The sequence below is a fragment of the Heterodontus francisci genome, chromosome 38, assembly GCF_036365525.1.
Source record: "Heterodontus francisci isolate sHetFra1 chromosome 38, sHetFra1.hap1, whole genome shotgun sequence".
NCBI classification, from domain to species: domain Eukaryota; kingdom Metazoa; phylum Chordata; class Chondrichthyes; order Heterodontiformes; family Heterodontidae; genus Heterodontus; species Heterodontus francisci.
The window spans coordinates 43,975,367-43,988,423 of record NC_090408.1 but is presented as its reverse complement, the minus strand read 5'-3'; the positions used below and the strand labels follow the sequence as shown (position 1 = coordinate 43,988,423).

Genomic DNA, 13,057 nt, shown 5'->3' with positions numbered 1-13,057 from the left:
GCGATTTACTTGTACTTCTTTCAATGTAGTATACTGTATTCGCTGCTCACAGTGTGGTCTCCTCTACATTGGGGAGACCAAGCGCAGACTGGGTGACCGCTTTGCGGAACATCTCCGCTCAGTCCGCAAGCAGGACCCTGAGCTTCCGGTTGCTTGCCATTTCAACACTCCCCCCTGCTCTCATGCTCACATCTCTGTCCTGGGATTGCTGCAGTGTTCCAGTGAACATCAACGCAAGCTCGAGGAACAGCATCTCATCTACCGATTAGGCACACTACAGCCTGCCGGACTGAACATTGAGTTCAATAATTTCAGAGCATGACAGCCCCCCACTTTACTTTCATTTTTAGTCATTTTTAGTTATTTTTTCTTCCTTTTTTTTGCATTCCTTTTTACATTTTTTGCATTTATTTCATTTCATCTTAGTTTGTTCAGTTTGCTTACCAACTGTTTTTTTCAGGTTGTTTTTCTTCAGGTTTGCACTTGCTGATGTTCTATATTCAGTATATTCACACCTAATCTGTACTAATGCTTTGTCTTTCAAAACACCATTAACATATTGTTTGCCTTTGCTCTGTGACCTTTTGGTCAGCTATGTGGCCTGGTCCAATCTGCACCTTCTCCTTTGTTATCTCTTGCCCAACCCCCACCTCACTTGTTTATAATCTGTGACTTTTCTAATATTTGTCAGTTCCGAAGAAGGGTCACTGACCCGAAACGTTAACTCTGCTTCTCTTTCCACAGATGCTGCCAGACCTGCTGAGTGAATCCAGCATTTCTTGTTTTTGTTTCAGATTTCCAGCATCCGCAGTATTTTGCTTTTATTTTAGATTCTGAACAGATCCTGCTTTCCCCATCAGCTCTATCCTTGCCTCCACCAATATCTCCAATACCCCAAATTCAAAATTCCTCCCCTCTTTTAAAAGTTCCTCAATGGGTTTTACCCATGTTACCTCTAGAACTTCCTCCATCCCGATATTTCATCTCACACTGTATGTACCTCAGACTCTGACTTCCAGTGCTCCCTTCCCTCCTGTTGCCCCTCAATCTTAAAGGTTCAACTTAAATTTTTAGGGATGTTATTCAGAGAAAAATAGTATCTCCTCAAGTGGAACATTGGATCCTGATGCATCGTCTTTAGATGAGGAGGTATATGATGACTCGGACAGACTAGCTTCACCCCAAGCCGGTAGCACACCTGCGGGTAAGGCCAAAGGATGGGGTCTGAGGCAGGCTAGTTTGGACAGCTCTGGAAACCATGAAGGTGAACCTTTAGCCATCTAAGTTCTGGCCTCTGGATCTCTTCAGCGCTTTGTTACTGCTTTCCTCGCTTTTAAAAGGCTGCTCAAAACACATGTCTTTTCAACTGTTCCTCAGTCAGCTCTCTAAAATCTTTCACTATTGCATTACATTCTCTTGTGCAGCACCTTGGGATATTTTATTGCATTAAAAGCACTGTTTAATGCAAGTTCTTACAATATAAGTTCAAGCTGTGGTTTTTAAACAGAATCATTGATAACTGAGACAGCTGTATGATGAGCTCATTTTACCTCTATGGCATAGTTCTGGAAGATACTGGTGTTGCTCGTATATTGAGAGGATCCCACATCTGATTTGTCTGGTAAAGGAAAGTTGGAACTTGTTGACTGAGCACTGCCTGAATACAAAACAAATCAGAGAGGTTAGAAAAAGCATTTATTAAATTACCTATTCCACATATTTTTGGACTGAGTCTGCATTCTGACTACAAAATTTGTAAGGGAACACTGACTCATTCCATTGGGGTAGGCTTCAACAATGAGACAATTTTACAGCTGATCATTGCGGACAGGCTTGTCTCTCACTTTAACAACCCCACTGACGTAGGTTAAAACTATCCCCAATGAACGCATCTGTAGCCTGCACTCAGTTTTGTAGACTTAGATTTTATAAAAACTGAGTCTCATTGTTCCAATAAATGTCTAATTGGATCAAGCCAGTTTTATATTTGAAACTGTTGCTGTTGTTTTATGAAACAGGGAGAGAATCAAAATTAAAGAAGCCCATGAGCTTTTATAAAGACTAGCATCATTACACTCATCAAATAAAATTTCATACTATTATTCAGATGGTACAATTTGTTACGTTACACTGAGAAACAATTTGCATCGTTTTATCAAAATGTAAATTTATGCCACATTATTGTGGAGGTGCCAGCTAAACATTATTCTGTGAGACACTGACTTTACACCATGTCCGAGACTTAACTTACCCACTTGCAATTGCTGCCTAGGTGTCCCATCATGGTTTCCAGAGCTGTCCAAACTAGCCTGCCTCAGACCCCATCCTTTGGCCTCACCCGCAGGTGTGCTACCGGCTTGGGGTGAAGCTAGTCTGTCCGAGTCATCATATACCTCCTCATCTAAAGACGATGCATCAGGATCCAATGCTCCACTTGAGGAGATACTATTTTTCTCTGAATAACATCCCTAAAAATTTAAGTTGAAACAAAAAACATTTTCAGCTTGTACATAAAATAGAGATTATGCATTTTTCTTGTGCATTACACTTACCAGAGCCTCATTATCTGCATTCAATAAAAGATACTGAACTGCATCTTTTAGTCTGTCGTATAACAGCAACTTGTAAGGTTATACTATTTTTGCACAATCTAAATGAAAGGGAAAAAAAAGTTTTAAAAAAGGCTGCGTTTGCTGACAATGCAACCACTAGGTGGCGCAGTACTAGCAAATGCAGCCTCTTCCACTGAGATATCACTGTCTGTGACATTCAGGCAGCTGCCAGGATTAAAGATGGCACTGCTCAATTTATCACAAAAAAACTTCAACCCAAAAAAAATCCCCTCAAAGGTTGCCATTGCCGCCTCCATCCCACCCCCAACAATCCCTTGCTCCCTCTTGCCATTGCTTCATTTATATCATTTCTTGGATCTCTCCTGCTCAACAGTTTTGATTTTTTTTTGACAAAGCCAGATGATCTCTGGTATGATATTGCCATAGAAATTTGTAATGTAAAGCAACTTTCCATGGGACAGTAAAGTCAACATTTATACTGTGAAGGTTATGGAGGAAATGACTGAATTTCTGCCCCACTACCCCCTCCAACTCCTGCCTCCATTCCACAAACCCCCATTCGCCCAATCCACACATTCATACTTGCTACAGCCTCACCTTTCCCCCCCTCCCTCAGCTGCTCACTCCAGTCCTCGCCACTACTCCCCCCCTTCCCCTCCCCTTGGCCGATTGTTCCCCACTGCTCATTTCCTGCCCCCTCCCCACCCCGTCACCCCACCGCCCCCCTCCAGACACGAGCTCTAGGCCGCACCACTTCCCTCCTCTCGGTCACTTGCTCCCACGTTCGATCGTTCTCCGTGCGCCATCCAAAGAAGCAAGGCGGGCCACGAGGGGTGATGGGGCGACATAGGAGCTAGTGGCCGAGAGGAGGCAAGCAGCATGGCCTATAGCTAGTGGCCAGTGGGGGGGGGGGGGGTGGGGGAGAAGCAGGGAGCGAGCAGCTGGAGATCGGGGTGACGGGCCGGAAGCGAGGAGCAATTGGCTGAGGGGAGGGGGGGAGCAGTGGCGAGATCTGGAGCAAGCAGTGGGGGGGGGGGGGGGGGGGGGAGAACGTCTGGTGTAGGAGGGGGGGAGGGGGAAGAGGGCCTTGAGGCCAAGAGTGAGTGGCCGAGGTGGGGGGGGGGGGCGTGGGGAGAGAAGAATGACCAGGGGGGCGGGAGAGAGTAGCTGAGCGGGGGAAGCGGGCGAGGAGAACAAGTAGCTGATGATGTTTTCTCGCGCATGTGCCAATTAGTCCTGGCAAGACGTAGGCTCCGCATGCGCAGCATCTCACCCAGAGCAGGAGACAGTTTGCGCACGTGCGCAGCTTAGAGCACTCTGATGATATCGGCGGGCCACTGCGTTGTCAGGAGTCACTTTGTTTAAAAAAAAACCCATCATACAGCAAACTATTATTGAGATGTTGTGGTCTGGGTCTATAATTGCAGGAGCCAGGCTTAATGTGCAAAATCCCAATGCACATCACATTGAACAGCGCAGAAAGAGGCCATTTGGCCCGTCATGCCTGTGCCAGTTCTTTGAAAGAAGTGTACAATTTAGTTGCACACCCAGCTTTTTCCCCATAACACTGCAATTTGCTCAAGGAACTATCTGCAAACCGTTTAAAATACATGAAGTCCTACCTTGCCATTATCTTTGATGGGCACAGCATATGTTGCCAACTTGGTGTACCACTTGCTTGCTTTCTCTGCTACTCCCTTCCCAGCAGAGAACATGCTGTGCTTTAGCACATCGAAGGTGGGTGACAGCAATGAGTCCAGTTTAAAATGAGGTGGAGACATGAGGGTCAAAACTCCACCTGTTTCTTGAGCTCCCACTCTCTTATTGCTACTTGGAGAAAATGACGGTGAAGACCAGAGCCTGTCTCTTCGCTTAGCATTGAACTCGCCCTTTGCATGTGGTTGAAATGTCCTAGATCGACAGAGTCCTGCTACTCTGGGTGAGCTTCCTGGAAGGCTAGACCTCCTTGATCCCTTTACTACATGTGGGTCTTTGAAATTAGATGGTGTTGTGCTATCATCAGTTTTTGAGAAATCCATGCTGGGTGTGCGACTAGTCAAAGGGCTACTTATGGAGTCCATGTAGATTTCTATTTCTTCAGCCAAGTTTCGCCGAGTTGAAGGAGTAGAGAGACATTTATCGTAGTCTTCTTCCTCTTCCTCTTGATTGGTTTCTGCAACCAGAAGAGAAAGGGGATCATACCCTCTTTGAACCCCCTTTCTTTCTGCTGGTTTGATTCCTGCTCCTGCACTCAGACTCCTTTGCAATTGCTTGGGCTGTGTCCCTCGCCTCAGGTTTTGGTTAGGTTTCCCACTAGACTTTGCAGCATCAGGTTCACCGTCCAGATCTTCCAAGTCAAAGATGGCAGGAGAGTCTGTTTTATCTTCCTCCACGTTGGTTGATCTTTCATCCCTATCATATGGCGTGTCTTCATCACTTAGTTCCTTTTCTAGATTTAAGCTGACCTGTTTGCACATGTGCCTGGGTTTGCCAATCTCTAGCGTGTTTGGTCTTGTGGCCATTTGCAAGACTGTCGAAAGTATTTTGGCGTCAGCACCCAATTTTTCTGCAATTTTCCTGGGGTCAGTGTCTATGCTTCCTCTATGCATCATAAGCCCTGCAAAAGCATCACCACTAAGATTGCGATTCCTGCCTCTCCACACAATTTGTTCCTTCAAACCAGGCTCCACAGCACTCTTGTGCCTCTTGCGTAAACTGCTGCTATGCACTAGTCCAGGATCAGGATATGCAGCATTATTGAAGGATGTAGTAAATAGCAATCCTGCCACATTTTCTGTAATCAGACATTAGAAATTTTCAGTCAATTGAAAGTTTGGTTCAATTATAGAAATGTACTTTATTCTATTTCAAATTTGGGCTAAACACATTCTGATAAATGTTTCTTCTTAAATTCCTATCCCTCTTTACATCACTGATGATGCAGTAGAATTGCAGGCGACTGCTTCTTTCTTTGCACCTGACTCTGCTCGATGTATCCCTGATACCAAAGGAAATGCACCCTTTGGGAAGTTACAAACACAAACCTGCATTTCTACCTCATGCCATTTGGAAATGTATTGTTGGTTCACATCAGGGACAAAATTAATAGTCACTTGGGCAAATGCGAGTTAATTAGAGAAAGGCAGCACGGTTTTGTAAAGGGTAAATCGTGTTGAACTAACTTGCTGGAGCTTTTTGATTAGGTAACAGATAGGGTTGATCAGGGTAATGTTATTGATGTGGTGTACATGGACTTCCAAAAAATATTTGATGAAGTGCTGCACAACAGACTTGCAAGCAAAGTTATAGCTCAAGAAATAAAAGGGACAGTGGCAACACGTATATGAAATTGGCTGAGTGACAGGAAACAGAGATTATTGGGTAATGGATGTTTTTCGGACTGGAGGAAGGTTTGTAGTGGAGTTCCCCAAGGTTCGGTGTTAGGATCCTTGCTGTTTCTGATACATATTAATGACCCAGCACTTGCTGTACAGGGCACAATTTCAAAATTTGGAGAATATATGAAACTTGGAAACATTGTGAACTGTGAGAAGGATAGTGCAGAACTTCAAAATGACATAGGTTGGTGGAATGGGCAGACAAGCGGCAGATGAAATATAATGCAGGGAAGTGTGAAGTGATTCATTTTGGTAGAAAGAATATGGAGAACCAGCACAAACATGACAGGCCGAATTGCCTCCTCCATGCTGTAACATGCTGTAACTAATGTCCTTCAGGGAAGGAAATCTGCTGTCCTTACCTGGTCTGGCCTACATGTGACTCCAGACCCACAGCAATGTGGTTGACTCTTACATGCCCTCTGAAATGGCCTAGCAAGCCACTCAGTCGTACCTAACCGCTACAAAGTCAATAAAAAGGAATGAAACCGGACGGACCACCCGGCATCGACCTAGGCACCGGAAACGACAACGGCAAACCCAGCCCTGTTGACCCTGCAAAGTCCTCCTTACTAACATCTGGGGGCTTGTGCCAAAGTTGGGAGAGCTGTCCCACAGACTAGTCAAGCAACAGCCTGACACAGTCATACTCACGGAATCATACCTTACAAACAATGTCCCAGACACTGCCATCACCATCCCTGGGTATGTCCTGTCCCACCGGCAGGACAGACCCACCAGAGGTGGTGGCACAGTGGTATACAATAGGGAGGGAGTTGCCCTGGGAGTCCTCAACATTGACTCCGGACCCCATGAAGTCTCATGGCATCAGATCAAACATGAACACGGTAACCTCCTACTGATTACCACCTACCGCCCTCCCTCAGCTGATGACTCAGTACTCCTCCATGTTGAACACCAGTTGGGGGAAGCACTGAGGGTGGCAAAAGCACAAAATGTACTCTGGGTGGGGGACTTCAATGTCCATCACCAAGAGTGGCTCGGTAGCACCACTACTGAACGAGCTGGCCGAGTCCTAAAGGACATAGCTGCTCGACTGGGTCTGCGGCAGGTGGTGGGGGAACCAACACGAGGGAAAAACATACTTGACCTCGTCCTCACCAATCTGCCTGCCGCAGATGCATCTGTCCATGACAGTATTGATAGGAGTGACCACCGCACAGTCCTTGTGGAGACGAAGTCCCGCCTTCACATTGAGGATACTGTTCATCGTGTTGTGTGGCACTATCACCGTGCTAAATGGGATAGATTTCGAACAGATCTAGCAATGCAAAACTGGGCATCCATGAGGCGCTGTGGGCCATCAGCAGCAGCAGAATTGTACTCAACCACAATCTGTAACCTCATGGTCTGGCATATCCCCCAGTCTACCCGTACCATCAAGCCAGGAGACCAACCCAGGTTCAATGAAGAGTGCAGGAGGGCATGCCAGGAGCAGCACCAGGCATACCTCAAAATGAGGTGTCAACCTGGTGAAGCTACAACACAGGACTACTTGCATGCCAAACTGTGTAAGCAGCATGTGATAGACAGAGCTAAGCGATCCCATAACCAACGGATCAGATCGAAGCTCTGCAGTCCTGCCACATCCAGCCATGAATGGTGGTGGACAATTAAACAACTAACTGGAGGAGGTGGCTCCACAAATATCCCCATCCTCAATGATGGGGGAGTTCAGCACATCAGTGTAAAAGATAAGGCTGAAGCATTTGCAATAATCTTCAGCCAGAAGTGCCGAGTTGATGATCCATCTCGGCCTCCTCCTGAAGTCCCCAGCATCACAGATGCCAGACTTCAGCACTTCGATTCACTCCGCGTGATATCAAGAAACGACTGAAGGCACTGGATACTGCAAAGACTACGGGCCCTGACATCATTCCGGCAATAGTACTGAAGACCTGTGCTCCAGAACTTGCCGTGCCCCTAGCCAAGCTGTTCCAATACAGCTACAACACTGGCATCTACCCTGCAATGTGCAAAATTGCCCAGATATGTCCTGTGCACAAAAAGCAGGACAAGTCCAACCCGGCCAATTACCGCCCCATCAGTCTACTCTCAATCATCAGTAAAGTGATGGAAGGTATCATCAACAGTGCCATCAAGCGGCACTTGCTTAGCAATAACCTGCTCACTGACGCTCAGTTTGGTTTCCGCCAGGGCCACTCAGCTCCTGACCTCATTACAACCTTGGTTCAAACATGGACAAAAGAGCTGAACTCAAGAGGTGAGGTGAGAGTGCCTGCCCTTGACATCAAGGCAGCATTTGACCGAGTATGGCATCAAGGAGCCCTAGCAAAACTGAGGTCAATGGGAATCAGGGGGAAAACCCTCCGCTGGCTGGAGTCATACCTAGCACAAAGGAAGATAATTGTGGTTGTTGGAGGTCAATCATCCGAGCTCCAGGACATCACTGCAGGAGTTCCTCAGGGTTGTGCCCTCGGCCCAACCATCTTCAGCTGCTTCATCAATGACCTTCCTTCAATCATAAGGTCAGAAGTGGGGATGTTCGCTGATGATTGCACAATGTTCAGCACCATTCGTGACTCCTCTGATACTGAAGCAGTCCGTGTAGAAATGCAGCAAGACCTGGACAATATCCAGGCTTGGGCTGATAAGTGGCAAGTAACATTCGCGCCACACAAGTGCCAGGCAATGACCATCTCCAACAAGAGAGAATCTAACCATCTCCCCTTGACATTCAACGGCATTACCATCGTTGAATCCCCCACTATCAACATCCTAGGGACTACCATTGACCAGAAACTGAACTGCAGTAGCCATATAAATACCGTGGCTACAAGAGCAGGTCAGAGGCTAGGAATCCTGAGGTGAGTAACTCACCTCCTGACTCCCCAAAGCCTGTCCACCATCTACAAGGCACAAGTCAGGTGTGTGATGGAATACTCTCCACTTGCCTGGATGGGTGCAGTTTCAACAACACTCAAGAAGCTCGACACCATCCAGGACAAAGCAGCCCACTTGATTGGCACCCCATTTGCAAACATTCACTCCCTCCACCACCGAAGCACAATGGCAGCAGTGTGTACCATCTACAAGATGCACTGCAGCAATGCACCAAGGCTCCTTAGACAGCACCTTCCAAACCCGCGACCTCTACCAACTAGAAGGACAAGGGCAGCAAATACATGGGAACACCACCACCTGCAAGTTCCCCTCCAAGTCACACACTATCCTGACTTGGAACTATATCGCCGTTCCTTCACTGCCACTGGGTCAAAATCCTGGAACTCCCTTCCTAACAGCACTGTAAGGTATACCTACCCCAAATGGACTGCAGCGGTTCAAGAAGGCAGCTCACCACCACCTTCTCAAGGGCAATTAGGGATGAGCAATAAATGCTGGCCTGGCCAGTGATGCCCACATCCCATGAATGAATAAAAAAAAACAATTCTGTGATTCTGTGTTCAGGCACATAAGAAACACTTGATAAATTGAACTGTAACAGTTTATCAGATACTTTAGGACATTAAATGGGAGCTATGTTACCCCATTGTTTAGTATCCTACCATGAGAAAATCTGTGCTGTGATTTATGACAATGTTGTTCAGTAGACCTTGGTAAGCATCGAATGCCGCTTTGCAGTAGAGTTACAGAGTCATAGAATTATACAGCACAGAAACAGGCCCTTCGGCCCATCATGTCCTTGCTGGCTATCAAGCGCCTATCTATTCTAATCCCATTTTCCAGCACTTTTCTTAGCTGAAATGCTCCAGCCCAGGCAACATCCTGGTGAATCTCCTCTGCACCCTCTCCAGTGCAATCATATCCTTCCTACAGTGTGGCGATCAGAACTGTACACAGTACTCCAGCTGTCGTCTAACTAGCATTTTATACAGCTCCATCATAACCTCCCTGCTCTTATATTCTATGCCTCGGCTAATAAAGGCAAGTATCCCATATGCCTTCCTCACCACCTTATCTACCTGTGCTGCTGCCTTCAGTGATCTATGGACAAGTACATCAAGGTCCCTCTGACCCTCTGTACTTCCTAGGGTCCTACCATCCATTGCATATCCCCTTGCCTTGTTAGTCCTCCCAAAGTGCATCACACTTCTCAGGATTAAATTCCATTTACCACTACTCTGCCTATCTTACCAGCCCATCTATATCGTCCTGTAATCCAAGGCTTTCCTCCTCACTATTTACAACACCACCAATTTTCATGTCATCTGCGAACTTACTGATCATACCTCCTATATTCACATCTAAATCATTAATGTACACTCCAAACAGCAAGGGTCCCAGCACCGCCCCTGCGGTACACCACTGGTCACAGGCTTCCAATCACAAAAACAACACTCGACCATCACTCTCTGCCTCCTGCCACGAAGCCAATTTTGGATCCAATTTGCCAAATTGCCAGGGATCCCATGGGCTCTTACCTTCTTAACCAATCTCCCATGTGGGATCTTATCAAAAGCCTTCCTGAAGTCCACGTAGACTACATCAACTGCTTTACCCTCATTTGCACACCTAGTCACCTCCTAGGAAAATTCTATCAAATTTGTTAGACGTGATCTCCTCCTGACAAAGCCATGCTGACTATCCCTGATTAATCCCTGCCTCCCCAAGTGGAGATTAATCCTGTCCCTCAGAATTTTTTCCAATAGTTTCCCAACCACTGATGTTACTCACTGGCCTGTAAATACCTGGTTTATTCCTACTACCCTTCTTGAATAATGGTACCACATTCCAGTCCTCTGGCACCTGTCCTGTGGCCAGAGAGGATTTGAAAATTTGTGTCAGAGCCCCTGCTATCTCCTCCCTTGCCTCATACAGCAGCCTGGGATACATCTCATCTGGGCATGGGGATTTATCCACTTTTAAGCCCGCCAAAACCGCTAATACCTCCTCCCTTTCATTGTCAATATGTTCAAGCATATCACAATCCCCCTCCCTGATCTCTACACCTATTTCGTCCTTCTCCATAACGAACACAGATGAAAAAATCATTTAAAACTTCACCTCCGGCTCCATACAAAGATTGCCACTTTGGTCCCTAATGGGCCCTACTCTTTCCCTGGTTATCCTCTTGCCTTTATTATACTTATAAAACGCCTTGGGAATTTCCTTTATCTTGCCCACTAGTGTTTTCTCATGCCCCCTCTTTGCTCTCCTAATTACCTTTTAAGTACCCCCCTACACTTTCTATACTCCTCTAGGGCCTCCACTGTTTTCAGCACTCTGAATCTGCCATAAGCCTCCTTTTTTTTCCTGATCCAATCCTCTATATCCCTTGACATCCAGGGTTCCCTGGTCTTATTGGTCCTACCCTTCTCCTTTACGGGAACGTATCGGCCCTGAACTCTCACTATTTCCTTTTTGAATGACTCCCACTGGTCTGCTGTTCCTGCAAGTGGCTGCACCCAGTCCACTTTGGCCAGATCTTGTTTTATCATATTGAAATCGGCCTTCCCCCAATTCAGCGCCTTTATTTCCAGTCCATCTTTGTCCTTTTCCATAACTACTTTAAATCCTACAGAGTTATGGTCACTATCCCTGAAATGCCCTCCCACTGACACTTCTACCACTTCTCCAGCTTCATTCCCTAAGATTAGGTCTAGTACTGCCCCTTCTCTTGTAGGACTTTCTATGTGCTGACTCAAAATGCTCTCCTGGATGCACTTTAAAAATTCCGGCCCCTTTAAGCCTTTTGCACTAAGACTATCCCAGTTAATATTGGGGAAGTTGAAATCCCCCTACTATTACCCTATCATTTTTGCACCTCTGAGATTTGCCTACATATCTTCTCCTCTATCTCCCCCTGACTGTTTGGAGGCCTGTAGTACACTCCCAGCCAAGTGATTGCCCTCTTTTTGTTTTTAAGTTCTGCCCTCATTTGAGGAACCTCCTAAGATATCATCGCTCCTTACTGCAGTAATTGACTCCAACAGTGCAATACCACCTCCTCTTTTACAACCCCCCCCCCACTCCACCCAGAGCCCGTTACGCCTGAAAATTCTATACCCCGGAATACTGAGCTGCCAGTCCTGTCCTTCCCTCAAACATGTCTCTGTGATAGCAATAATATCATATTCCCATGTGTTAATCAACACCTTCAATTCATCTGCCTTACTTGTAAGCCTCCTTGCGTTAAAATAGATGCAATCCAGCCTTGCATTATTTGCTCGTACCTTAACAGGTCTATATTTGCTGCTCAGCACGTGCAAACAGCTGTGTTAATGATGCACTTGTGACTTTTCATCCACCATACCCACACGCAGCAGCTATTTCAAAGCTGCCACCAGTTTCCAAATCTATCCTGCAACGTAATCAAGCTGAATTCAGCAGAATAGTAACTGGTTCACAAGTGCAGTTACATACCATGATTTTGCAATATAAACCAGACGTAAAATATATGTCATAGTATTTGAGGCCAGTCCCAAAAATAATTCTGCACCCTTATTATGCCTGCACCAGCATCTATAAAATGTAAAATGAGATACGGGGCTCTCTTGTTCTGCTGTTTCCTCAATAGGAATGAGGAAAAATTTCTTTACTTAGAGGGTTGTGAATCTTTGGAATTCTCTATCCCAGAGGGCTGTGGAAGCTCAGTCACTGAATATGTTTAAAGCAGAGATGGACAGATTTCTAAATACAAATGACATAAGGGGATATGAGGATAGTGTGGGAAAAAGTGATTGAAGTGGATGATCAGCCATGATCATATTGAATGGTGGGACAGGCTCGATGGGCTGAATGGCCTACTCCTATGTTCCTATGTAATCACAGCTGCAGTGTTGAAGCATTACTCACATGGGACTATCCTTCAACCTCCATATCCCTTTCACAAAGGATGAGAGACTTGCAGAGGAGTACACTGATGATTTCAAAGGGTTCTTTACTAAACATATAATATTAAAAAATGATTATTCCTCATCAGAGTGAGGGGGTGTGACATTTTGCTGTTCTAAACATCCCCAGGTCAAGAGTTACACAGGTTGGATGCAGAGTATAACCTCTTCCACTTTGTGCCATTAATACTCCCTACCGCCAACTCTAGAAGAACATACTGGAGTAATTGGAATTTTTCCATTTCAAAAA

At 45.9% G+C, this 13,057-nt stretch overlaps 1 protein-coding gene across 13 annotated transcripts in view; it reads right to left on the bottom strand.

Annotated features, from left to right (window-relative positions):
- dennd4a (DENN/MADD domain containing 4A) overlaps positions 1–13,057 on the bottom strand; it is a 202,499-nt gene that overhangs the window by 45,952 nt on the left and 143,490 nt on the right. For all 13 annotated transcript variants that reach the window (XM_068018271.1, XM_068018275.1, XM_068018270.1 and 10 more), the window contains 3 exons: positions 4,196–5,367; positions 2,252–2,468; positions 1,551–1,657 (listed from right to left, as the gene is read on the bottom strand). In XM_068018271.1, the coding sequence (XP_067874372.1) occupies positions 1,551–1,657; positions 2,252–2,468; positions 4,196–5,367 (1,496 nt within the window). The remainder of the gene's footprint in view (positions 1–1,550; positions 1,658–2,251; positions 2,469–4,195; positions 5,368–13,057) is intronic.